The 27510-nt window shown below is 35.2% G+C and overlaps 5 protein-coding genes and 1 pseudogene across 6 annotated transcripts; all 6 read left to right on the top strand.

Annotated features, from left to right (window-relative positions):
* Window positions 1–253: 253 nt before the first annotated feature.
* On the top strand, window positions 254–2727 carry LOC114711365 (pentatricopeptide repeat-containing protein At1g32415, mitochondrial). The gene is made up of 2 exons (XM_028895756.1): window positions 254–1734; window positions 1831–2727. Exons 1-2 carry the CDS (start codon window positions 254–256, stop codon window positions 2468–2470), a joined length of 2121 nt encoding a protein of 706 aa, XP_028751589.1. The 3' UTR covers window positions 2471–2727.
* A 3845-nt stretch (window positions 2728–6572) lies between these two features.
* LOC114711364 (wall-associated receptor kinase 2-like) lies at window positions 6573–10007 on the top strand (annotated as a pseudogene).
* Window positions 10008–11972: 1965 nt separating this feature from the next.
* LOC114711363 (putative wall-associated receptor kinase-like 16) lies at window positions 11973–15197 on the top strand. Its single transcript, XM_028895754.1, has 3 exons — window positions 11973–12690; window positions 13672–13821; window positions 13954–15197. The coding sequence occupies exons 1-3, from the start codon at window positions 11973–11975 to the stop codon at window positions 15195–15197; spliced, it is 2112 nt and encodes a 703-aa protein (XP_028751587.1).
* LOC114711417 (wall-associated receptor kinase 3-like) lies at window positions 12618–22161 on the top strand. Of its 2 annotated transcripts, none has more exons than XM_028895815.1 (3): window positions 12618–12690; window positions 20213–20365; window positions 20830–22161. In XM_028895815.1, exons 2-3 carry the CDS (start codon window positions 20350–20352, stop codon window positions 22026–22028), a joined length of 1215 nt encoding a protein of 404 aa, XP_028751648.1. In that variant the 5' UTR covers window positions 12618–12690; window positions 20213–20349; the 3' UTR covers window positions 22029–22161. The 2 variants fall into 2 exon arrangements, with proteins under 2 accessions (XP_028751648.1, XP_028751649.1); XM_028895816.1 differs by lacking the exon at window positions 12618–12690 and adding an exon at window positions 19970–19975.
* LOC114711362 (wall-associated receptor kinase 2-like) lies at window positions 19126–20097 on the top strand. The gene has a single exon (XM_028895753.1). It carries the CDS (start codon window positions 19126–19128, stop codon window positions 20095–20097), a length of 972 nt encoding a protein of 323 aa, XP_028751586.1.
* A 2246-nt stretch (window positions 22162–24407) lies between the features above and the next one.
* LOC114711360 (wall-associated receptor kinase 2-like) lies at window positions 24408–25598 on the top strand. The gene is made up of 2 exons (XM_028895752.1): window positions 24408–25301; window positions 25464–25598. Exons 1-2 carry the CDS (start codon window positions 24408–24410, stop codon window positions 25596–25598), a joined length of 1029 nt encoding a protein of 342 aa, XP_028751585.1.
* The last annotated feature ends 1912 nt before the right edge of the window (window positions 25599–27510 follow it).

Raw genomic sequence — 27510 nt, 5'->3', positions numbered from 1 at the left:
TAATAATCTCCACAAATCAAGTACTTTTATAGTTAGGATGTAGTACTACCTTCGGTCTTATATGACTTTATTTGTAATTTATAAATAAAATCTTATAATTAAAATCAGAGTGTTAAATTACAGACTTCATTGGCGACCACCGCATGTAAAAGATGCAATTACTCTGATTGTTCTCCTGTTTTTTTTTTGCTTTTTTTTTTTTTGGGTCTATTAATTTGGAAGTTCGGAACGAACCATCTCAGTACTCAGTTATATGACTCGTCTTCCATCTTTCTGCAAAATCTCTTCTAATCTTCTTTACTCTTGTAAAAACCGTTCTCTGCCTCTCCCACCTCAGGTTGAATTTTCCAGGAAAAATGACCCAAAACCCGTTTTCGATTACTCTTTACTCCGCCATTATCTATCTAAACGCTGGCATCAGGAAGCCCGAAACTTCCTTGAAAAAAACCATGGGGTGGATTTCCATGAACGACTTGTGCTTTGGACTTCGTTGGTTTCCAAGTACTCGCGAGAGGGCTATGTGGACGAGGCTCGAGTCTTGTTTGACATCATGCCTAGTAGAAATATTGTTACTTACAACGCGATGTTATCGGGTTATCTCCAATCCGGGCGGTTGAATGAAGCTTGTCAGTTTTTTGAACAGATGCCGTATAAGAATGTTGTTTCGTGGACTTCCATGTTTCGTGGGCTGGCTGATTCAGGGAGGAATGACGATGCAAGGAAGCTGTTTGATGTAATGCTTGAGAGGAATGTTGTGTCCTGGAATTCATTAGTTACGGGGTTGATTAGCAATGGAAGGTTGGACGAAGCAAGGCGTGTGTTCGACCAAATTCCTAATAAAAATCTAGTTTCTTGGAATACTATGATTGCAGGTTACGCCAAAAATGGTAGGATGGAAGAAGCAAGAATTTTGTTTGATGAGATGGAATGCAAGAATGTGATAACTTGGACTAGCATGATAGCTGGTTATTGTCGTGCGGGCGAAGTGGGAGAGGCTTATAATTTATTCTGGTCAATGCCGGAGAAAAATGTTGTTTCTTGGACGGCCATGATTAGTGGGTTCACTTGGAATGGCTTGTATGAAGAGGGCTTGTTGCTTTTTCTCAGAATGAGATTTTCTGATGTAAAACCAAATGGAGAAACCTTCATTTCTCTCGCTTATGCATGTGCAAGCTTAGGTTTTCTGAGTCTTGGCAAGCAGTTACATGCTCAAATACTTATCAAAGGCTATGATCAAGATGATTTTGATGGAAGGCTGTGCAGAAGTCTCATTCAGATGTACGCTGTGTTTGGTCTTATGGATTTGGCACACACGATCTTTGACAAGAACTTGACTAGCTCTGACAGTCACTCTGTCAATTCTATGATCAATGGTTATATTAAGCTTGGTATGTTGCACGAGGCCCAGACTCTGTTTGATAAGGTTCCCGTCCGAAACAGAATTGCATGGACTTGCATGATTAATGGCTATCTTAATGCAGGAGAAGTATTGAAGGCATGCCATCTATTTGATACCATGCCAGGCAGAGACGCCATCGCATGGACGTCAATGATTAATGGTTACGTTCAAAACGAGCTAATTCCTGAGGCCATCAGCTTATTTGCAGAAATGAGGTCTGAGGGTGTTTCACCACTAAATTCTACATACTCTGTTCTTTTTGGAGCCATGGGTGCGATGTCATATCTTGACCAGGGACGGCAGCTTCATGGTCTGAAATCAAAGACAGTATATGAGTACGATTTAATTCTTGAGAATTCCTTAATTTCAATGTACGCAAAATGTGGGGAGATATGTGATGCATACAACATCTTCTCTAACATGACTTACAGGGACATAGTTTCTTGGAACTCCATGATCATGGGCCTTTCAGATCATGGGATGGCCAGTGAAACTTTAAAGTTGTATGAAACCATGCTTGAGCTTGGGATTCACCCGGATTCTGTAACATTTCTGGGCGTCCTGACAGCATGTGGTAACGCGGGGCTTATTGACAAAGGGTGGGAATTATTTAGCACCATGACTAATATTTATGCACTTCAACCTGGTTTGGAGCATTACATTAGCATGATCAATCTTCTGGGTCGAGCAGGAAAGGTGAAGGAAGCTGAGGAGTTTGTCTTGAAGCTGCCTATCAAACCGAATCATGCCATCTGGGGGGCACTGCTTGGGATATGCGGATTGAGCAAAACAGATACACATGTTGCCAAGCATGCAGCCAAACGACTCCTTGAGTTGGATCCTTTGAATGCTGCGGGCTATGTGGCTCTTTGTAATATTTGTGCAACGAGTGGTAGGCACATTGAGGGGACAGATTTGAGGAGAGAGATGAGTTTGAAAGCAGCGAAGAAGACGCCTGGTCGTAGCTGGATCATCTTGAGGGGAAGAGTTGATGTTTTTTTATCAGGGGATAGATTGGATCCCCAAGTGGAAGAGATGTTATTTATATTATCTGGAAATGAGATAGATTGAACCATCAAGTGGAATCTAAATGAGGTTGAAAGGTGAGAGAAGGCGGTAATCCATCTTCAAGCTCCATTGAAACAGCCCAATAAGGCTATTTTCGCAAGTTCAACACAAACTATTGATACTTTGTTTGCACCTGGAGAGAAACTGGAGTCGTATAATTGAGGACGTACTCCCGGATACTCACGGAGGCTTTTCGCTTGCCCTGTTTAGTTGCAGGAAGAAGCTGGCTCGGAGGCTTCTTTTGGCGGGAGTGCCAACATTGACCATGAGAGAATTTTGAACTTATTGTAACGGTAAAATATTCTTAATTTTTCACCCGGAAAAAAATTCTTAATTAAGGGTGTGTACTGTGTAGGTGAAAACTAAATCATGGTTTGAAAAATAACTTTTAAAGAAAAAGTTATTTTGGGAATAAATTTTGAAAGAATAAATTTTGTTAAAAAAATAATTTTGACAAAATGAGAATGTTTGGATAGTTTTTATCAAAATCACTTTTTTTATATACAAAATTACTAAAAAGAATATAAGTTAATGTGATAATTACAATTAAAAAAATTATATTTATATTTTTTAAAGTAATAAATTAATAAATAATTTTTTTTGTTTACATTATAGGGTGAAGGTGCATCAAGCATCCTGAATTTTTTTTTATGTGCATAGAGTATTTTAAAGTATTTTATAGTGTATCTAATACCGAAAGTATTTTTTAGTGTAATTTTACATGCAATGTGTGATGTTGCAAGTATCAAAAAATAATTTAAGATGTTAGATGTACATAAAAAAATATTTAAAAATGTTAGATGCATCAAAATATAACTAACATATATACATACACTTACAAAATATAAGATTAAATATATATTTAGAAAAATTATAATTCCATCTAAAAAAAACCATGATTTTGTACGACAAAAGCACGCAAAATCATAGTACATGAAAGTATTTGAATAAAAAAAATGATTTTGACAAAAAATCACATTTGGGTGGTCGGATTCCTCAACCATGGTTTTGTATTTCAAATTATAGTTTTGGTTTTTGCCAAACACCTCCTAAATCAAAGTAAAGTAAAATAATTTGTTAAATTCAAATATGTTGTGATTTAAATTTAAAAGAAAAATCCCAAAGACTTGAACTCCTTCCTTGCCGTCCCTGGGTTTGGTTGCGAGTTGATTTTCTCCATTCCCTATCACAAAACATCGCCGCCCCATCAAACGCTCGCCCTCATTCATTAATTATATACTCTTCCGGTCCTTAATATAAGACCCATTTAACTAATTTGGTTAGAGTAAGAAAGTTAGGTAAGTTAGTTAATTATAAGAAAAGTGACACATTTTTCCTAAAATACCATAATCATCTTTTTTAATACTCTCTCTCCCTCTTCTACTTGATTATGGTTAAGGGAGTATCCATATGGGTAATTTAGATAAAAATGATAAATATGAGAAATATGTCTTATATTTAGGACCAAAACTAACTCAAGAATTGAGTCCTATATTAAAGACCGGAGGAGTATTTAATATATATACATATACCCCGGGGGGAAGGGAGGGAGGAAAGTTTGAATTCTCCATTCTGCCAATAATGTCTGCCAAATGTACATGAAGTAGATTGAATAAATTATACGCCACGAGATGCGAAATTATTTAACAAAAAAGCTCAATTTGAATTAGGACCATGACTAATGTGTTTGCACTTCAACCTGGTTTGGAGCATTACAAATGATCAATCTTCTGGCTTGAATATATTTCCTTATCTGGAGATAAACTGAATATAATCCACAAGTGGAAGAGATGTTATTGCTATTATCTGGAAATGAGATAGATTGAGCCATCAAGGAATCTAAATGAGGTTTGAAAGGTCTAAGAAGACAGGAATCCATCTTCAAGCTTTATTGAAACAGCCCAACAAGGTTATTTTCGTAAGTTCAACACAAAATATTAGTACTTTGTTTGCAACCCGAAGAGAAGCTGAGGTCATCATATATTACCTCCGGTTCTAATTAAAAATTATTTATATTTATTGAAGTGTAACGTGCAGTTCAATTTGTAATGTCATACCAAAGCTAGCTCCATGAGAAACTCTGGTTACATGCTTCTAAAATACATTCGAATTTTATCATTTTTATTAAATTTTAATTTTTATCTTGAAAGAAACAAGGTAAAAAAAAAATCAATATTGTAACTGTCAGTTCGTAAAAATAGTATTTTAATATAAGAAATAAAAAAATAAAATACCATAATCTGAAATTTTCCTTTCCACTGACTATTTGCAAATGGTGGATGAGTTTTATATTATGCTTATTGTCTTGGAAGTTTTAAAAATGTTTAAATTTAGAGAAAATCGAAGGGTCTTGTTGTTAGCTTATTAATGATAAATCTTGTGCTCATTTTTTTAAGGAAACTTGAGATTGATGAGTCCGATATTATTTTGACTAACTCAGTTTAAAAGGAAATTTTAACCCCTATCGCGATCGAAATGATCAGAAAACTCTAATAATCTTGTTATTGTTACCAAATAATATCGCCACCCAAAGTCTTCTCATTTATAGCATCTTTAATACAAATCTGAGATTAAAAAAGAATCTCACATTGAAAATTTTATCAGTGAAAAGGACGCTATGAATACTTTGCAAATTTTGTATATATAAAGTACCGATATTCTGGTTTGAGTCCTTATTATCAATGAAATTTTTAATGGGAGATTTTTTTCACCTCAGTTTTTCCTATAAAATTTTGATTTAAGAAGGCAAATATACTCATTCTATAAGGAAGCTGGGGGAGTTACAAGTATTTTAAATTACATTATGATTAATTTTATCCATGAATTTTATAAAATAACATGAAAATCCCTAATCCATAGTAGAAATTAGATGTCTGGTAAGTAAGTATTATGAGCCCCATATATTAAGAGAGATGTAAACAGGTTTAGTGCAAAAGTACTCACTTCCACAATTAAAATTAGCACATTTATATATTTCAAGGAAAATAAAATTTGAATCTTTCTAAGATTCATGGTCAACATTTGCCAACATGTGTCTCTATATGGATTGAGTATTTTTTTTCCTCACCATTTTCAAGTGTTAATGGACAAAATTGCACCATGGTATAATACTTTATAGATATTTTTGCCACACCAGAGATAACATGTAGGATTTTTGCAACATTATTTCAAATTAATAAACAACATATTACATTATAGTAGTATATATAGTTTAATTAAGATCCACTCCTTAATTTGTACAATACTTTATGGGTGTATTTACTCGTTCAAATTTATAGACTTTTTACAAGAATCAAAACAAGTCAGAGAGAAAAATATTTGGAATGGGTCAATCAATGATATTTTTTTGGTTAGTTGCAGTATCTTCGTTAGTAGTGAAAACTTAGGAGCTAGTTTCACATTTAATATGGTCTTAAATATAAAATTTTAATTTATTTTATTTTTAATATTTATCTATTTTAATGTGCATTCAAGTAATCCTTATAGTAGTTGCATATGTTATGTAGTTATTATCAATGAATAATTTAAACACACATTATTAATAAAGATGTTTTAGACAAGACAACATCTATTTACTATAAATAACAAACTTAATTAACTTTTTTGATCTCCCCAGATTAGTTAATTAGGTCTTATATTAAGGACCTGAGGTGGTATATATATATATATTGAAGGCCATTGGGAATTCAAAAACTGAAAAAAAAATTGTACATGATTAAAAGATTTGCAAACGAGTTGAAAATATATAAACAAAGAGCAAAAACTACATGCTCAAAATAAAAAAAAATAAAAGTAAACGTAATTCTGGCAAGTGTTTCAAAATTAAAGCAACATCTAGAAGGAGAGGAGGCCCTACGCTGCGGTCGTCCATGGCTCGCTAGTCACTATCGTGTTGCATCAAAGATTTGGACTCGCGTGGAAGAACGGAGATTACGATCAGGTCGTCGATCTACAAGCTCCTTCCTTCGTCGATCCTTGTACGTCATTATACCGATGAAATTAACTTGATGCGCTCCAAAAATAATCAGGATTCCAAGTCATCTATATGTAGTACCTTGCTACCTAGCTTTAACTCATTCCTGAATATACCGATCAGAAATTAAAGATGGGTTTGACAGCAATAATGCATTTGAAACTGGCATTACTGATCTGCACGGCGGCGGTCACGGCGGCGGCCCAAACAAAACCGGGTTGCAACACCACTTGTGGGAACGTGAGCATCCCCTATCCCTTTGGCACTAGCGAGAACTGTTACATAGACGAAACGTTCTTCCTAAACTGCACAACCACCACGTCCCCATCATCTGGAAAACCCACGACAAGTTTGATTCACGGCACTAATATACCAGTTCTCAACATCTCCATTGATCCTCCTGAATTAACCGTCTCAGCACACGTTTCCAAACATTGTTATGATTCAAACTTCTCCTTTGCCTGGAACTCAATGTGGTTCAATGACAAGTTTTCTATGTCAAACACCAAGAACAGGTTCACTGTGGTGGGCTGTGACACTTTCGCTTTCATCAGGGACCGGAGAAGCAGGTTCATGACTGGCTGCGTGTTGAGTTGCAGTAACAAGACGAGTTTTGAAGACGGGGCATGTTCTGGTGTGGGATGCTGCCAGACCAATTTCCCCAAAGCCATCTGGAACTATAATATCACTTTATACAGTTCTGAGAACTACACGGACGTGCTTGATTTTAACCCTTGTGGCTATGCGTTTCTTGCCAAGGAAGGATCCTTCAACTTCTCGTATCGAGACCTGCTTGATCTCGGCAACAGAACAGCGTTTCCCGTCGTTGTGGATTGGGTTGTTTCCAATCAGACATGTGATGAGGCCCAGAAAGATGAAAGCAGATTTTCCTGCAAGCAAAACAGTAGATGCAAAGACTCAGAAAGTGGTATTGGGCATTACTGCGTTTGTAAAGAAGGTTTCAGAGGCAACCCCTACCTCTCTCACCATGATACAGCCTGCAAAGGTAAGCCTATCAGCCTTTGCAGTAATTCTCCAAAACAAAGTGTTTGATAAGGTTCTTACTCGTGTGCTCTTTATTGCCAAAGATATGTATAATAATATTTTGATTTATCTTTATATATATAAAGCTGTGCTTATATATATATATATATATATGAGATATGTATAATAATGAGCTTGAGGATTGAATTTGCAGATATTAATGAGTGCGACGGGCAGCATCTCTGCAGTAGGAGATGCCACAATGTGGAGGGAAATTATACGTGCTCTTGTCCGCCGGGTTATAGAGGTGACGGCTATATTGATGGATCAGGTTGCAAATTTCCTCTCATGGAAATTTCATTGGGTAAGAATACTAATTAACCCTTACCTCATGTTTGGATGGGAGGGAAACGTGAGAGGAAAGAAATCCCAGAGGATGGATGTTTTGTTTCTTGTTTGGACGAGAGGAAAAAAAAAATGAGAGGAAAGAAATCCCAAAAAATATTTTTTAACATATATCGTTTGATTTTTGTCTTTCAATTTATTATTTGATTTTTAAAACATATTTTTAAATGCACAAAATTATTTGTTTTTAATAAAAATTATTTTTTATTTTAAAATTATTTGATTTTAAAATACAGGTATGAAAATATTTTTTTGCCCGAATGAAAATATATTTTTCAGATATTCTTACATGAAAATATTTGAATAATATTTATTTTGATACAATTTTATTATAAATAATAATAAAGACATAATAGGTATCGTCATTGTGACATTTGTTTATTTTCTTTTCTATATGTTTTCTCTCATCCATCCAAATAAGATATGTAATAATATTTTTTATTTTTATTCCTTTTATTTTATTTTTTCAAAATTTTTCGCTTCATCCAAACGCACCATTGATCTTAATCTCAGCAAATCGTTCCTAGAAATTTTTAACATAGTTTTTTATTTTCATTTACAAATCGTAGTCACATCAAAATGTATTGAATAGACTAGTTATAAATTTTAATTTATTAAACATGGTCTGAAATGAAGCAGTCATACAAGCAGAGCCTCAATAAGTAATAAAATAAATGTACTAGAGAGTGCATAAAAAATAATTTAATATCTTTAATTTTTAAATAAATTATATATATAAAAATATATAACTGATTGTTGAGTTATACCCAATCTAAACCCAAACGTACAAGAAGATAGAAAATCAAGGCTACTGAACCGGGGGGTGATGGGAAATAACAAAGCAGTAACATTTAGGGTTCAAAACCATGGTTTATCGACAAACACTCCACTACTTAGTAGCTACCCTGGATAATATCTTGAACGACATTGTTTGCAGGCGTTTCTGTAGCCTTTCTTGTTGTCTTCACATTGATCTCCACATTATGCTGGGGGCACAAGCAAAGAGCATTAAAACGACTTAGAAGAAAGTATTTTGACCAAAATGGGGGAAATATGCTGCAGCAACTTCATCAACAGCAAGAATACGCTGATAGAACCAAGATTTTTACGGAAGATGAGCTTAAAATTGCCACAAATAACTTTGATGAAAGTAGAATTCTTGGTCTTGGGGGACAAGGCACGGTTTACAAGGGTATATTACCGGATAATACACATGTTGCCATAAAAAGGTCCAGAATAGGCGGGGATCCCAGACAAATTAAGGATTTTATCAATGAAGTGGCTGTACTTTCCCAAATCAACCATAGAAATGTGGTTAAACTTCTGGGGTGTTGCCTTGAAACTGAAGTTCCTTTGTTAGTTTACGAGTTTGTGGATAATGGCACCCTCCTTGACCATATAAACCCGACAAAGAATGAGCACTTTCTTTCATGGGAGAACCGATTAAGGATTGCTGCAGAAACAGCCGGGGCCATCTCATATTTACATTATGCTGCTTCTATTCCAATTATCCATCGTGATATTAAATCTGCCAATATACTATTAGATCATAATCATAGAGCGAAAGTTTCTGACTTTGGAGCCTCAAGACTTGTTCCTCTTGATGAAACTCAAATTACTACTGTGGTTCAAGGGACATTAGGATATTTGGATCCAGAGTACCTCCTCACAGGTCAGTTGAACGAGAAAAGTGATGTCTATAGCTTTGGAGTTGTGCTTGCAGAACTAGTCACTGGAAATAAAGCAGTTGAATTCAATAGGCCAGGAGAGAGAAATTTAGCTATGCACTTTGCATCTTTGATGAAAGAAGACAACTTGTGGAAGATTCTTGACAAGCAAGTGTTGGATGTGAAGAACGCAGAGCAACTAAAGGAAGTTGCTTTCTTGACAAGGAGGTGCATTAGAGTTAATGGAGAGGAAAGACCAACTATGAAAGAAGTAGCGATGGAATTAGAAGGTCTAATTGCTATGAAAAAGCATCCTTGGGTAAAGGGAGAGGATATGATGTCTGAAGAATGTGAATACTTGCTTGATCATGTAGCTGCTGGATATAGGAATGCTAGTGCTAGCACTTCAGCTGGCTTTGACGGTGGATATGGGAATGCTAGTGCCAACACTTTAGCTGGATATGATAACATACAGAAACAAATAGCGTTTGAGATTGCAGATGGGCGATGATAGTAATAATTTAATGTTGATATTTCTCATGTATGTATTTGAGCTGCCACTACTACTCTTTCCGCTGTTTGCAAGTGTAGGAGTTTCAGGTTACACTGTTTTGAAAGACATGTAAGGGTTTTAAAAATGTCAGAATTTATTTAATACCTTAGAAGTCTTTTGTTGTTAAGGATAAAAGTAAGTTAACGTTATCAAATCCTGAATTTTTACCAGTTGATAATAATTCCATTCTCTCTCTCTCTGTTTTTTTTTTTTAAATAGCAGAAAGAAATTATTTCGTTCTCTTGATGCCCTGATAGGCAACCAGAATACAAAATTCTAATCAAAGTTAAAATATCCCAAAAGACAACATCCAAAGTTAAAATCTAATGCGAACGAATAACAGCATACTTAAACACTCATGATTCAATGTTGTAGGACATAAAAAAGACGATTAATAAAGAATGATTGATATTACCGACAAGCTGTTGGTTGAGATCGATGGTAAGTGGTCTTACCCCTGTAAGGAAGAGAACATAAATTCGAATCCTAAGAAAGGCACTTGTTAGAAGGGTTTTAATCTTAACACTCACACCTCGACAGAGATTAGTCTCAAGTCTAAAATGACTTGGGATACTTTGACCTATACCAAAAAAAAAAGAAAAAGGAATGACTGATACTATTGCTTTTAAAAAATATAAATTACTGAATAATTATTATTTTTCAAGCTTAACAAACATTATAAAAAAAAGTAGAGATTAAAAGCGACAGCATATGACTAAGTTATATATAGATGGTTGTGGATAAACAAAATAAAAGGAAAAATTACATCTAAGGACTCATACATGACAGAAGTTATATTAAGATTTAGTCGTGGGCTTGAGGTTGCTTTCATGGCATTACATTGAGTTGTACTCTAATATTTCATATATATATATAATTATATATTTGATAGTCAGTCATCTTTTATTAGAGAGTCTTTGGTTATTAAGGATAAATCGGGGGATCATTTTTTATTTTATATTTTAAAGCAAACTTGAGGTTGACTAGAAGCTTATTTTGACTTAGTGTTAAATAAAATCGCGATAACTCATTTTTTTTAAAAAAAAAATTCAATTCTAACACCTATCACGATGGAAATGATGAGAAAATTTTTACGAGTATAATCTTATCATTCTTCCAAGAGCCTAAAATGATCAGATTATTAAACACAATGGGGAGCGAGCATGTAGAGAGAGAGAGAACATTTGATGTTACTTTCCCAGTCTTAAATATAAGACTCCTATATATACTAGTATAAGGGTTTTATATTTAGGATCGGAGGAGGAGTAATATGTTTTCAGTCGAATTGAAATAATGGAAAACATGTTGACATCAGCAATCCAAAGTCTTCTCTCATTTATAACATATTTAATACAAGTCTTAGAGTTTTTGGACAAAATTACTCGTAAACTATACTATTCTGTGATAGTTATAGGCATCTTAAAATTTGTTTTCCCAGGTCTTCTCACATTATAGATCGACGACCAATAATGGTCAGCCATGAACGTTTGTGTGTAGATCCTTTGGCTTTTGCCTGGGTCCTCCACCTCTCAATATCGTCCTGCGTTAATGATTTGGACGTGCTGTGGAAAAACAAAAATTAAGATCATCAGGTCGTCCATCTACAATGCAAGCTCCTTCCTTCGTCCTTGTGCGTCATTACAGACGAAGCTTCGCGTACTCGAATGATCCGGATTTGAAAGTGTTCTATATATAATAGATATCTAGCTATATATCTAGCTCTTATTATTTACTGTATAGCCACACCAGAAATCCGGGATATATCGATCAGAGAGATGGGTTTGATGAATGCCTTGCATTTGAAACTGGTATTTGATCTGCACGACGGCGGCGACGGCGGAGGCCCAAACTAAACCTGGTTGCGACAACAAGTGTGGGAACGTGAGCATCCCCTATCCCTTTGGCTCCAGCAAGAACTGCTACATGAATGAGAGATTTTTCGTGAACTGCACAACCACCACGACATCGTCTGGACAAGCCAAAACAAGTTTGATTTACGGTGGTAACAAACCAGTTCTGGACATCTCCGTTGATCCACCTGAATTGACCGTCTCGAATAATGTTTACAAGCACTGCTATAATTCAAAGCGTGGGTTTGGGTCGCACCTAATTCAGTTCGGGAAATTTTCAATATCAAACACGAAGAACAGCTTCACAGTGGTGGGCTGTGACACCCACGCTTCCTTCACGGACATGGACAGCAGCTTTACAACAGGCTGCATGTTGAGTTGCACGAGCAGGACGAGGTTCGAGGAGGGGGCGTGCTCTGGTGTGGGATGCTGCCAGACCAATTTCCCCGATGCCATCATGAGCTATAGTATCACTTTGACGAGTTCTCGCAACTACACGGACGTGCATAACTTCAACCCTTGCGGCTATGCCTTTGTTGCCAAGGAAGGATCCTTCAACTTCTCATATCGAGACCTGCTTGATCTCAGCAACAGAACACAGTTTCCCCTCGTCCTGGATTGGGCTGTTGCCAATCAGACATGCCATGAAGCCCAGAAAGATCCGAGCAGCTACGCCTGCAAGCAAAACAGTATATGCAAAAGCTCAGAAGGCGGTATGGGGTACTGCTGCGTTTGTAAAGAAGGTTTCAGAGGCAACCCCTACCTCTCTCACCCCGATCTTGGCTGCAAAGGTATGTCACAAAGCTACTCCGTTTTCAACTTTCGACCACGTTATTTTTGCTCTATATGTTTAATTAGATTATGTCGTGTGCATTCAGCTTTGCCTCTTTTGCTGCTGGTTCTCACTCTTTTGCTTTTAATTACCTAAGAAATGACTTTCTTTGGTTGAGATATAACATCTAGTGCAAGTTTGACTTTTATATAGCTATGCTTAGAGGTATACTTGCGATGGTTATTTGAAGAGTAGAAGGAGAAAAGATATAGAAGAAAATTGGGCATGTAATCTTCAAGGCGCGTGTAACTCTACTTTCTTTAGGCTTAATTCATCTGTGTTTATTTCAGTCTTAGGAAACAAATTGAGTTGATCGGTAACTTTTCTTTAAAATATAATAAAAACCCTTGAGTATGATTTGCACTGCCAAAACTTAAGTCGACGCTACAATGACTTTTATAAAGTGATAATTTGACTTTATTCCTGTGTTCACTCAAAGATAAAGGTAATGTGTTTAATGTTGTATTTTTTGGGTGTTGTTTATATAAAATAACAGTGAGAAGTATACATAGATGGTGAAGTGATGCCTTGAAGAGATGTCTCATGAAACAACATACTTTTTCAATTTAAAGTCATAATCATGTGGTTGATGAAGCAACATACTTTTAATAATTAAAAGTTATTTAAAATAACTTTTTTCATAAAGAGTCACATCCATGTACTGCGTAGGTTTTTCTTAAATAAAACAATACAACTTTCCATCAACTGGTGGTTTATCACTTCTTCTTCTTTAATTTCAGTTATGACCTGCCATTAGTTGTCTGTAAAAACTAAAGAAACATGACCTTGGTTGGTTTGCCCATTCCATACACAACTCTTCATATAAATTCCATAGTTATAAGCATGTGACTTTTCCAAAAAAACACATCATGTTCATTTTGAAAATATTCCAACAAAGGGATATGTATAACTATAATGAGCTTAACGATTAATTTTGCAGATATTAATGAGTGCGACGTAAAGAATCGCTGCAGCAGAAGATGCCATAATGTGGAAGGAAATTATACTTGTTCGTGTCCGCCGGGTTATAGAGGCGACGGCTATATCGATGGATCAGGCTGCAAATTCCCTCTCATGCAAATTTCATTGGGTAAGAATACTAATTAATTCACCCTTAACGTTCGAATCATCCGACCAAATCAATCACACAAATAATTGATATCCTTAATTTTCAAAGAAATTATATATGGAGTGTAGCTAATGTTTTGAACTTTGTTTGCAGGCATTTCTTTAGCCTTACTAGTTCTATTCACATTTGTCTTCACATTATGCTGGGGACACAAGCAAAGATCACTAAAGCGACTTAGAAGAATGTATTTTGAGCAAAATGGAGGAAATTATATGCTGCAGCAAATTTATCGACAACAAGGACATACTGATAGGACCAAGATTTTTTCCGAAGACGAGCTCAAAATTGCAACAAACAACTTCGATGAAAGCAGAATCCTTGGTCGTGGAGGGCAAGGTACGGTTTACAAGGGTATATTGTCAGATAACAGGCATGTTGCCATAAAGAAGTCCAGAATTAGTGGAAATCACAGGCAAATAAAGGATTTTATCAATGAAGTGGCTGTACTTTCTCAAATCAACCATAGGAATGTGGTTAAACTTTTCGGATGTTGTCTTGAAACTGAAGTTCCTTTGTTAGTGTATGAGTTTGTAGACAATGGCACCCTTCTTGAACATATAGACCCACTAAAAAACAAGAACTCTCTTTCATGGGAGACCCGATTAAGGATTGCTGCAGAAACAGCCGGGGCCATCTCATATTTACATTATGCTGCTTCTATTCCAATTATTCATCGTGATATTAAATCTACCAACATACTATTAGATCATAATCATAGAGCGAAAGTTTCTGACTTTGGAGCCTCAAAACTTGTTCCTCTAGATGAAACTCAAATTACTACAGTGGTTCAAGGGACATTAGGTTATTTGGATCCGGAGTACCTCTTCACAGGTCAGCTGAATGAGAAAAGTGATGTCTATAGCTTTGGAGTTGTACTTGTGGAGCTAATCACCGGAAATAAAGCAGTTGAATTCAATAGGCCAGAAGAGAGAAATTTAGCTATGCACTTTGCATCTTTGATGAAGGAAGACAACTTGCGGAAGATTCTTGACAAGCGAGTGTTGGATGTGAAGAACGCAGAGCAACTAAAGGAAGTTGCTTTCTTGGCAAGGAGGTGCATTAGAGTTAATGGAGAGGAAAGACCGACTATGAAAGAAGTAGCGATGGAATTAGAGGGTCTAATTGCCGTGAAAAAGCATCCTTGGGTAAAGGGAGAGGATATGATGTCTGAAGTATGTGAATATTTGCTTGGTCACGTGGCTAGCAGATATGGGAATGCTCCTGCTGGCACTTCAGCTGGCTATAATGGTGGCTATGGGAATGCTAGTGCCGACACTTTAGCTGGCTATGATAGCATACAGAAACAAATGGAATTTGAGATTGCAGATGGGCGATGATCATTTAATGTTAGTATTTGTCATGTGCTTTAGCTGCTACTCTTTCTACTCTGTGCCAATGTAGGAGTTTCAGGTAATTACGTTGTTTTGAAAGGACTTGTAGGGATTTTAAAAATGTTCGGTTATTAAGAATAAAAGTAAGTTAACATTATCAAATCCCGAAGTTCTACGAGTTGATAATGATTTGAGTCTCTCTCCTCACCCCCCAGGTCCCGGTTATTTTATACAGAGAGAACATAATGTTTACATGTTAAAATAATGACTAATACTTTTACTTTAAAAAATATTAATTACTGAATAATAATTACTTTTTTGAGTATTACAACCATCATATATATGTATATAAAAGCAAGCCCTGATAATAATTCTCTGAAGTTCATTCAAGATTTTTGGACATATATACAATTGATCGATGTGTTCTGTCTTATCTGCTTGTTTAAATAGTTACTCCACGTAAGCGCCATGCTACAAACTTGATGTGTGCGCAATAATGCATACGAATAATTAAGGCATATATAGAGTTGTTTACAACAAAATAAACGGAAAAGTTACATCTAAGGACTCGTACATGACAAAAGTTATATTAAGATCATATTCGGTTGGAAGGAATTTATTTTTAGAAGAGGAAAAGAGGAGGAGAAGCAGATTGGGGAAAAAAAAATAGCAGTACCTTACATGTCCAAAATGCTCCATACAAAGGAATGAGATGGAAAGAGAGATGGACTGATCATCAGTATGATTCCAAAAATAAAATCATAGGATGGATCTGGAGAGGGACAAAAGCATTAAGGTGCCACGTGCACCATGCATTCAAACCTCAAGTACATAACACACAGATCGATGAGTTCGGTCGACAAGAAGTTGTTTTAATTAGTAGCGGCGCCACACATCATGTTTGGATAAAGCCTTGAACATAATTTTAACATGTTTGTGCCCGCGCATGTATTATTTAAATTGTATATATAGAGGAGGGAAAAAAACAGCTATAGGCGTATAGGACAGGCAGACAACAGCGTCAATTTATGCAGGGGCCGGACTTCGTCTGAATTTGGTGGTGTTGAACACAACCCCTAGCTGCTTCCCTGCTTTGATAGGTGTCAAATATTAATAGGTCTTAATCCCTATAAATAGAATCAATACTGTATGTACACGTATACGTACATGTACATATACTTATTTGATTAAAAATAGCTGCAACCAGTTGAAATTACATAAAGTAAGAGGAAGAACTAGATGCTTATAATAAAAGATACTCCTCCAGTCCTTATTATAAGACCCAATTTGACTTTTTATTTGGTCCTAATTATAAGACCCAATCCATTTTCTCTCTTATATTTATACATTTTTTTCCAAGATAATCCTTCTAATAATGATAGTTTTAGCCAATATACTTAATTAGCAAGGATATTTTAGGAATAACAACACTTATTATTATAAATAACCAACTTAACTTACTTCCTTAATCTCCTCAAATAAGTCAATTGGGTCTTATAATTAGGACCGGAGGAGTATGTATATATATATATATGTATACTACCTTGAATCCGTAATACAAAGGCTGGTTTGACTTTCAATTTGTTTCTAAATATAATATCCCAATCCACTTTGTCTCTCATATTTATTTATTTTTTTTTTCTAAAGTAGTCCTTGTAGTAGTTATATATATTAAAAGTTTTATCAAATGTTAAACCTAATACACTTAATTTGCAAGAGTATTTTAGGGAAGAAAATACTCATTTATTACAAATAACTAACTTAATAAATTTTTTTTAATCTACTCAAATTAGTCAACTAGCTCTTATATTAAGGATTAAAAATAATATATATTTATAGAGAGAGAGAGAGAGAGAGAGAGAAACAAAGTAAACACGTAATTTTGGAAGGAGAGAAGGGCCCTATATATATATATATATATATATATATATATATATGCGTATGGCGTTCATGGCTCGATATCATGCTGCGAAAATGATTTGGACACGTGTTTTACGGTTTTAGACTAGTCTATTTTAAGTAATTTTTTATGCTGCATTAAACAAATATGTAATAAAAATTTGATCATATATTAATCGTAAAAATGGTTTTCAAGGAGATTTCCAAACACCCTTGTGCATCATTACATGCGTACTTGAATGATCAGGCTTTCACTTAAACGTGGCGACATAGAGGTGGCCTTCTAGTGATCTTATATTGTAATTAACTCTCTAGCTTAGCTTAGGCTCCTGAGTCCTGAATATCTATAGCCCATGTTTGAGAGACTCCTAGCTACACGTTGTTGCTTAAAATGTTTGCTTAAACCAAATACGATATTATGCGTTCATAAAATAGATTATGCATGTAACTACGAAACTTCGATACATAATTTCATAACTTAGAAGAATGATACGAACATTTTTTAGCTACATTATATTATATGAAGTCCCAACTTTTTTAAATTCAAATACAAGGAGATGATACTTGGCGGAGAAAATAAAAAAAATAAAAATTGCCAACAATAATTGATTCAGTTGATAAGAAATTTACTTATAAACCATAATATCGTGAGCCATGAATTCAAATCCGACTGCCAATAAGAGGACCTTATTGATAGGTGATCTTTAAATATTTCTATAAGCGCTCTTTAAATTTGAAGGCATATATTAACTCTGATGAGCCGATCAGCAACCCAACTCATCTAAATTTTATTATATAAAAAAAAGGTACCTTCGAGACGGATCACCAAATGAAGGATGAAAAACCAGTAAATCTCTGCATCAAGGGTCTTCCACGAGGGAAATGCAAAAAGGTGCCGTTTTGCGCAAGTGAAGGGAAATTAACGGGAAGCAAAGTGGAGAGTGGAACCATTCCACACGCGAACGGGGCTAGGTATACAAAGTCTTTGTGGAAAAACTTGACAAAAGAAAAGCCAGGCAAAGGAAGCGACGAAGCGTACGTTAATTTTGACCGGAGTTTCATAAGTAAGCTATAAGGGTCTCTTTGGCTTAATGGAAAGAAGGGAAGAGGAGGGATTTTAATCGATAGAATGGAAAGTGAGGGAATGAAAAAGATTTTAATATTGAGTCACCTGTATTGATCCGGAAAAAGAAGAAGAAGAAGAAAGAGATAGATTGTAATGTTATTATCTTATTTAGTTTAGGAGGGGAAAGGAGGAAAAATATTTTTATATAGACAATTTTATCTTTATTCAATTTTAGTTGTTTTTGTATTCCTCCTTTCATAATGTTTAATAAAATATAATAATAAGTTGCATTTATTATGTAAAAGTATCGTTTATAAGTTATAACCATGCTTCCAGTATACATGGCATAATAATTATAAATATTATAATTATAATATATATGTAATAATAACTAAACTTAATATATATATATATATATATATTACATATACACACACGCACACAACTCATTGAAAGAATAAGTTTTTATGGCACTATTAGTTAATTTTTACTTAATATTAGGTGAGATGGGACAAGGAAGAAAGGCAAAAAAAATAGGATAAGAATATTTTAAAAAGCCATGGACAATTTAGTCAAAACAAAATAGAAGTATATATTTTCCCTTCAAATCCCCCCAAATTTTGGAGGGGAGAGTTATAAGGGGAGAGGAGAGTTATAAGGGAAAATTTTTCCTTCCCTCCTACGAATTTTGGGTGTTACCAAACAAGCGAAGATGAGTAAAATCCCTCTTCCTCTTTTTTTTCTCTTCAAATCCCTCGTGCCAAACACAACCAAAGACAGAAGACCAAGACCTTTTGTGACAATGATTTGGATATGCACCGTGGAAAACCAGGTCAAGTCGTCGATCTACGAGCTCCTTCCTTCGTCCTTGTGCGTCATTACAAACGAAGCTTCGTGTTCTATATGTAATACCATCCTACCTAGCTCTTAATTATTCCTGCATATAGATCCACACCACAAATCTCCGAGATGAGTTTGAGTGCCCTGCACTTTAAACTGGTTTTGCTGGTCTGCACGGCGGCGGCGGCGGCGGCCCAAACGAAACGTGGTTGCGAAGACACTTGTGGGAACGTGAGCATCCCCTATCCCTTTGGCACCAGCAAGAACTGCTACATGAATGAAAGGTTTTTCGTGAACTGCACAACCACCACGACATCATCTGGACAAGCCACAACAAGTTTGATTTACGGTACTAACTTACCAGTTCTGGACATCTCCATTGATCCTCCTGAATTGACCTTCTCGGATAATGTTTCCAAGCACTGCTATAATTCAAAGCATGGGTTTCCGTGGCACTCAATTTGGTTCAGGAACTTTGCAATATCAAACACGAAGAACAGATTCACGGTGGTGGGCTGTGACACCTACGCTCACTTCCGGGACCTGAACAGCAGCTTTATGACAGGCTGCTCGTTGAGTTGCACGAGCTGGACGAGGTTCGAGGAGGGGGCATGCTCTGGTGTGGGATGCTGCCAGACCAATTTCCCCGAAGCCATCATGAACTATAAGATCACCTTGAAGAGTTTTGACAACTACACGGACGTGCGTAACTTCAACCCTTGCGGCTATGCCTTTGTTGCCAAGGAAGGATCCTTCAACTTCTCACATCGAGACCTGCGAGATCTCGGCAACAGAACACAGTTTCCCGTTGTTGTGGATTGGGCTGTTGCCAATCAGACATGCCATGAAGCCCAGAAAGATCCGAGCAGCTATGCCTGCAAGCAAAACAGTATATGCAATGGCTCAGAAAGTGGTATAGGGTACCACTGCGTTTGCAAAGAAGGTTTCACAGGCAACCCCTACCTTTTTGGCTGCAAAGGTATATACGCCTCAGCTTTCCGAACAAAGCTTCTGTTTTTAACTTTCAAACCATGTTTATTTGTCTATATGCGTGCGCTACATTCAGCTTTGTTGGCTCTTCTCACTCCTATTTGCTTTTAAATGCCAAAGAGATATAATAAGCAAGCTCTTCCGCTATGTTTGTTTGGGATATAGCTCCTGTGCTTAGAGATATCAGATTTGTATAATGAGCTTAAACATTACATTAATCTTGCAGATATTAACGAGTGCGATGACGGCAAGCATCGCTGCAGCAGGAGATGCCACAATGTGGAAGGAAATTATACGTGTTCTTGTCCGCCGGGTTACAGAGGCGACGGCTATATCGACGGATCAGGCTGCAAATTCCCTTTCATGGAAATCTCATTGGGTGAGAATGCTAAGTAATTAATTATATATATATTTAGCTAACTGTGTTAAAATGATGGCGATTTGATTTGGATTTAGAAATACTTTGTCATCCCATTCCTTGAATAAAAAAATAAAAGCCAACAGACCTCGCAGCTGCAGTATAACGTCGCAAAAGTCAGTGACATCAGCAGCTTTATAATGACATGTCATTATCTTTTTTAAGATGTGTCAATCGCAAACAAACAAATTACTTCAGTCATGTCACATTGGTTAATTTGCACGCCTCATTTCCATTTTTAAAGAATAGTTTATTTTTATTCAAAGCATTGCCACGCACAGCTTCTTTATCTCTCTACCCACAAGAGAGAATCAAGACAATATATTGGACCGGGGGATCATGGGAAGTAAACAAAGCATACTAGCATTATTTAGTGTCCAAAACCATAGTTTACATCTAGATAATATTTTGAACTTTGTTTGCAGGCATTTCTGTTGCCTTCCTTTTTGTCTTCACATTTGTCTCCACATTATGCTGGGGACACAAGCAAAGATCACTAAAACAACTTAGAAGGAAGTATTTTGAGCAAAATGGAGGAAATTATCTGCTGCAGCAAATTTATCAACAACAAGGACATACTGATAGAGCCAAGATTTTTTCTGAAGATGAGCTTAAAACTGCTACAAACAACTTTGATGAAAGTAGAATTCTTGGCCGTGGAGGACAAGGCACAGTTTATGAGGGTATATTACCAGATAACACGCTTGTTGCCATCAAAAAGTCCAGAATAGGTGGGGATCCTAGACAGATTAAGGATTTTATCAATGAAGTGGCTGTACTTTCCCAAATTAACCATAGGAGTGTGGTCAAACTTTTTGGGTGTTGTCTTGAAACGGAAGTTCCTTTATTAGTTTATGAGTATGTGGACAATGGCACACTTCTTGAACATATAGACCCACTAAAGAATGAGCATCCTCTTTCATGGGAGACTAGATTAAGGATTGCTGTAGAAACGGCCGAAGCCATCTCATATTTACACTCTGCTGCTTCTATTCCAATTATTCATCGCGATATTAAATCTGCCAACATACTATTAGATCACAATCATAGGGCAAAAGTTTCTGACTTTGGAGCCTCAAGACTTATTCCTCTTGATGAAACTCAAGTTACTACCGTCGTCCAAGGAACATTAGGATATTTGGATCCAGAATACCTCCTTACGGGTCAATTGAATGAGAAAAGTGATGTTTATAGCTTTGGGGTTGTACTTGTGGAGCTAGTCACCGGAAATAAAGCAGTTGACTTCAACAAGCCAGAACAAAGAAATTTGGCTATGCACTTTGCATCTTCACTGAAAGAAGACAACTTGTGGGAGATTCTTGACAAGCGAGTGTTAGATCAGAAGAATGAAGAGCAGCTAAAAGAAGTTGCTTTCTTGGCAAGGAAATGCATCAGGGTTAATGGAGAGGAAAGGCCGACTATGAAAGAAGTAGCAATGGAACTAGAGGGTCTAATTTCTATGAAAAAACATCCTTGGGGAAAGCGAGAGGATATGATGTCTGAGGAATGTGAATACTTGTTTGGTCATGTAACTGATGGGTACGGAAATGCTAGTGCTAGCACTTCAACTGTCTATGATAGCATACAGAGAGAAATAGCATTTGAGATTGAAGATGGGCGATGATCATGATTCAATATTAGTATTTCGTATGTGTGTGAGCTAATTCTTTCAACTCTTCGAAATGGTAGGAGTTTTAGGTGATGCCGTCTTGAAATACTTGTAAGCATTTTAAAAATGTTCAAATTTATTTGATATTTTAAAACCTTTGGTTATTAAGAATAGATTATAGAAGTAAATTAAAACTATCAAATGTTGAATGTTTACCAGTTGATCATGTTTCCACACACTCTCTCTCTGTATGTATTTTCTTTAATAACAGCATAAAGAAATGATTCCATTCTATGTTCGTGATAGAGAACTGGAATGCAAATTAAATTCTAATCAATTAAAGTATATTCAAAAGAATCAGTTTGACTTTTTATTTAATTCTAAATATAAAACTCCAATTCATTTTATCTTTTTAAAAAAATTTAATCCTTCAAAAAAATATACGAACTATAATAATAGGGAGAATTACATTCAAGTCCCACATAAGAGAAATAATCACTACAAAGTCCCAAGTAACAACCTGAGCAGCCTGTAATAACAAGTCCTACAGTGAAAATGACAACCTCTGGGACTTGTTTTTTAATTACGTGGGACCTCATTGTAATTCTCCCATAATAATATAAGGCAAACAGATAACGGCGACATAATCCAAACACTCGTCATTCAACATCGTCGGACATACACTAAAGGACAATGAAAACAAAATTAACATGATATTTAGAGCATAAAAAAATGACTAATACTTCCATGGAAAAATTATGAGGTCTGAAAAAAAATAATAATTACCAAAAAGTCTTAATAAAATATTGCCATTTCTTTCACTAAAACTTATCAACTATTTAGTTGTTATAAAACTTTTTAATAATTATTTTCCTTCCAGTCCTCCCTACTTTTATTTTTAAAAATAAAAATTACTGAATAATTATTATTTTTCGAGCATAACAAGTATTATAGAGAGAGAGAGAGAGAGAGAGAGATTGAAATTAAAAGCAAGCCGTGATAACAATTCTCTGAAGTTCAACATTCTTGCACATACGACTGATGGTGTCCTCTGTCGTAGACATCAGTCTGTATGTTCACAACTTTGCATAGTTACTCTGTGTAAGCTCTCTGAATGCTACAAACTTTTGACGCGTTCAATAAATATGAGTAACTAAGGCATAGAGGGTTTTTTTTACGACAAAATAGGGGAAGTTACAACCAAGGACTCATGCATGACAAAGGTTATATTAAGATCATATTTGGTTAGAAGGATTTATACTACTTCCGGTCCTAAATATAGAAGCTAACTAACTAATTTAAGTAAATTAAAAAAATAAATTAAATTATTTATTTATAATAAATATTTTTTTAAAATATTCTTGCTAATCAAGCTTATTTACTAGAACCATTATTATTAGAAAAACTATCTTAAAAAATAAATAAGTAAATAGGATAAATAAAATTTTAAAAAAATTTTATATTAAAAACCGGAGATAGTATTTAAGAACGAAAGAGGAGAAGGAGGAAGCAGAAGGAGAAATAACTGGCATGAAACCCTTCCTTACGTATCAAAATGCATCATATTTACGAATGAGAAGGGAAGAGAGATGCACTGTTCACTATGAAGGCATGAAAAAATTGGAAAGGAAAAAATAAAGTAAAAGAATTACATGTTTATCCGTCAAAATTACACATAAAAAAATATATGATTGAAATAAAATCGTCGGATGGATCTGGAGAGGGATAAAGGCGTCAAGGCCACAAGCTTCATGGCTTCAAACTTCAGGTACAACACCCAGATGAGTTGAAAAACATGCAGACAGCAGCGTCAATTTATGCAAGGGCTTGGTCTGAATTCGGTGGTGTTGAACACAATCCCCAACGGCTTCACTGCTTTAGCAACAAACCGTACCGATGAACAGAATATTTGACAACTCGGGGCGAAATGGGGACAAACTTTGAATCCGGTGAAGGAAACCCAGTTCCGTAACCTAAAGGGAGAAGACCTACTTCCTTGGGGGAAGCATGGTTCTCTAAGAAGACAAGATCTGTTGAACCAAACATGTTAGGGAAAGATTTTCTCACTCATTTTACCTTTCAGGAACTTCGGGAAAGATTTTCTCACTCATTTTACCTTTCAGGAACTTCCCTTCATGTGTACCAAAGTTAGAAATGTTACCATCAAAGTTACTGTAACATTTCGCGTGGAAGAACAGAGATTACGACCAGGTCGTCGATCTACAAGCCCCTTCCTTCGTCGATCCTTGTATGTCATTATACCCATGAAATGAACTTGGTGCACTCGATAAATAGTCAGGATTCTAAGTGATCTATATATAACACCTTGCTACCTAGCTTTAACTCATTCCTGAATATACCGATTAGAAATTAAAGATGGGCTTGCCCGCAATAATGCATTTGAAACTGGCATTACTGGTCTGCACGGCGGCGGTCACGGCGGCGGCCCAAGCAAAACCGGGTTGCAACACCACGTGTGGGAACGTGAGCATCCCCTATCCCTTGGGCACTAGCGAGAACTGTTACAGAGACGAAATGTTCTTCCTCAACTGCACAACCACCACGTCCCCATCATCTGGAAAACCCAAAAGTTTGGTTTACGGCAGTAATATACCAGTTCTCAACATCTCCATTGATCCTCCTGAATTAACCGTCTCAGCAAACGTTTCCAAACATTGTTATGATTCAAACTTCCCCTTTTACTGGAACTCAATGTGGTTCAATGACAAGTTTTCTATGTCAAACACCAAGAACAGGTTCACTGTGGTGGGCTGTGACACTTACGCTTTCATCAGGGACCTGAGAAGCAGGTTCATAACTGGCTGCGCGTTGAGTTGCAGTAACAAGACGAGTTTTCAAGACGGGGCATGTTCTGGTGTGGGATGCTGCCAGACCAGTTTCCCCAAAGCCATCTGGAACTATAATATCAGTATATACAGTTCTGAGAACTACATGGACGTGCTTGATTTTAACCCTTGTGGCTATGCGTTTATGGCCAAGGAAGGATCCTTCAACTTCTCGTATCGAGACCTGCTTGATCTCAGCAACAGAACAGAGTTTCCCGTCGTTGTGGATTGGGTTGTTTCTAATCAGACATGTGATGAAGCCAAGAAAGATGAAAGCAGATTTGCCTGCAAGCAAAACAGTAGATGCAAAGACTCAGAAAGCGGTATTGGGTATTACTGCGTTTGTAAAGAAGGTTTCAGAGGCAACCCCTACCTCTCCCACCATGATACAGCCTGCAAGGGTAAGCCTATCAGCTTTTGCTGTAATTCCCCAAAACAAAGTGTTTGATAAGGTTCTCACTCGTCTGCTTTTTATTGCCAAAGACGTGTATAATAATATTTAGATTTATCTTTATATACATAAAGCTGTGCTTAGATATATAAATATATATATATAAAATATATGAGATATGTATAATAATGAGCTTGAGGATTGAATTTGCAGATATTAATGAGTGCGACGGGAAGCATCGCTGCAGTAGGAGATGCCACAATGTGGAGGGAAATTATACGTGCTCTTGTCCGCCGGGTTATTGAGGTGACGGCTATATGGATGGATCACGGAAATTTCATTGGGTAAGAATACTAACTAACCCTCACCCCATGTTTGGATGGGAAAAAAAACGTGAGGAAAGAAATCCCGGAGGATGGGAGTTTTTTTTCTTGTTTGGGCGCGAGAGAAAAAAGAAGAAGGAAAAATTAGAGAGAAGGACCAGGAGAAAAAGATATTTATTAGAAAGGATCTTAAAAACTTTAATTATTTAAAAAGACCAAATATTAAAATATAAACTTAAAAAGATTAAACTCACCCCTATTCACACCACAACCCCTATATTCTCTCACCACTTCCTATAATTTTCATACCATTTAGTAGAATAATTACAATTTATTTGAATTAATTCAAACTAATTTAAATTTTAAAGTCAGACACTGATTCAAATTAATTAAATTAATAGCCAACATTAACTAATTTATTTTTCCATTATTTTTAATTAATAATTTTTTGTGGGCTTTCTGAAAAATAAGCAGGGCAGTAAAGTTCTCCATTCACAAAAAAAAAGTTGTTCCACATATTTGCTTGTCAATTTTGTACTATTATTTTATTTGAATAAGTTGAATCCTCTTATTTAATAAAATTTAAAATTTAAAATAAAAAATGACATAAGAAATTCATTATATTAATAAATATTTGTCATAATAAAAGTAGTTATAAATATAATAGTTTGAGTAAGAAAATTCAAGTTTAAACCTACATGATATTTTTTGTTCTTATTAATTATGGATAAGTTATATATATTTTTAATTTTTAATTCAGCTATACAATTTTGATAAGCTCATTATTTAGGAAGCTTAAAATAGGAGTTTCATTTTTGAAAAAAACTAATGGAAGAATAAATTAATTAGTATTACTTACTAATTGAATTGAATTTAATTATTTATAATTGTTTTGTAACTTCGTAATTCCAATTAGTTTGAATTAATTTGAATAAAATTTAATTATTTTGTTAATAAAATTTAATTTGAATAAAATTTAATTATTTTGTTAAAAAAATTATAGGATATGGTTATAGATAATATATGGGATTTTGTTAAGGGCAAATTGGTAATTTTAAATTTATATTCTAGTATTTGGTCCTCCCAAATAAATACAGCTTTTAAGATCTTCCCCCATAATTATTGTCGCCACTAGGTCCCTCTCCCTAATTTTCCCAGAAAAAAAAAGAGGAAAGAAATATCAAAAAATATTTTTTTAAACATATATCATTTGATTTTTGTCTTTCAATTTATTATTTGATTTTTAAAACATATTTTTAAATACAAAAAATTATTTGATTTTTTAAATAAAAAATTATTTTTTTATTTTAAAATTATTTGATTTTAAGATGGAGGTATGAAGATTTTTTTTTTTATACAAAATGAAGATATTTTTTTGCCCGAATGAAAATATATATTTCAGATATTCTTGCATGAAAATATTTGAATAATATTTATTTTGATACAATTTTATTATAAATATAATAAGTATCTTCATTGTGACATTTTTTTCCTATATATTTTCTCTCATCCATCCAAATAAGATATGTAATAATATTTTTTATTGTTTTCTTTATTTTTATTCCTTTTATTTTATTTTTTCAAAATTTTTCGCTTCATCCAAACGCAACATTAATCTTAATCTCAGCAAATCGTTCCTAGAAGTTTTTAACATAGTTTTTAATTTTCATTTACAAATCGTAATCACATCAAAGTGTATTGAATAGCTATAAGTTTTAATTTGTTAAGCATAGTCTGAGATGAAGCGGTCATACAAGCAGAGCATCAATCAGTAATAAAATAAATGTACTAGAGAGTGCATAAAAAATAATTTAATATCTTTAATTTTTAAATAAATTATATATATATTTATATATAAAAACTGATTGTTGAGTTATACCTAATCTAAACCCAATCTAAACCCAAACGTACAACAAGATAGAAAATCAAGGCTACTG

The sequence above is a fragment of the Neltuma alba genome, unplaced genomic scaffold (genome assembly GCF_004799145.2).
Source record: "Neltuma alba isolate B1F8T4 unplaced genomic scaffold, ASM479914v2 tig00011289_pilon, whole genome shotgun sequence".
NCBI lineage: Eukaryota > Viridiplantae > Streptophyta > Magnoliopsida > Fabales > Fabaceae > Neltuma > Neltuma alba.
This window is presented reverse-complemented; position numbering and strand designations above follow the sequence as displayed.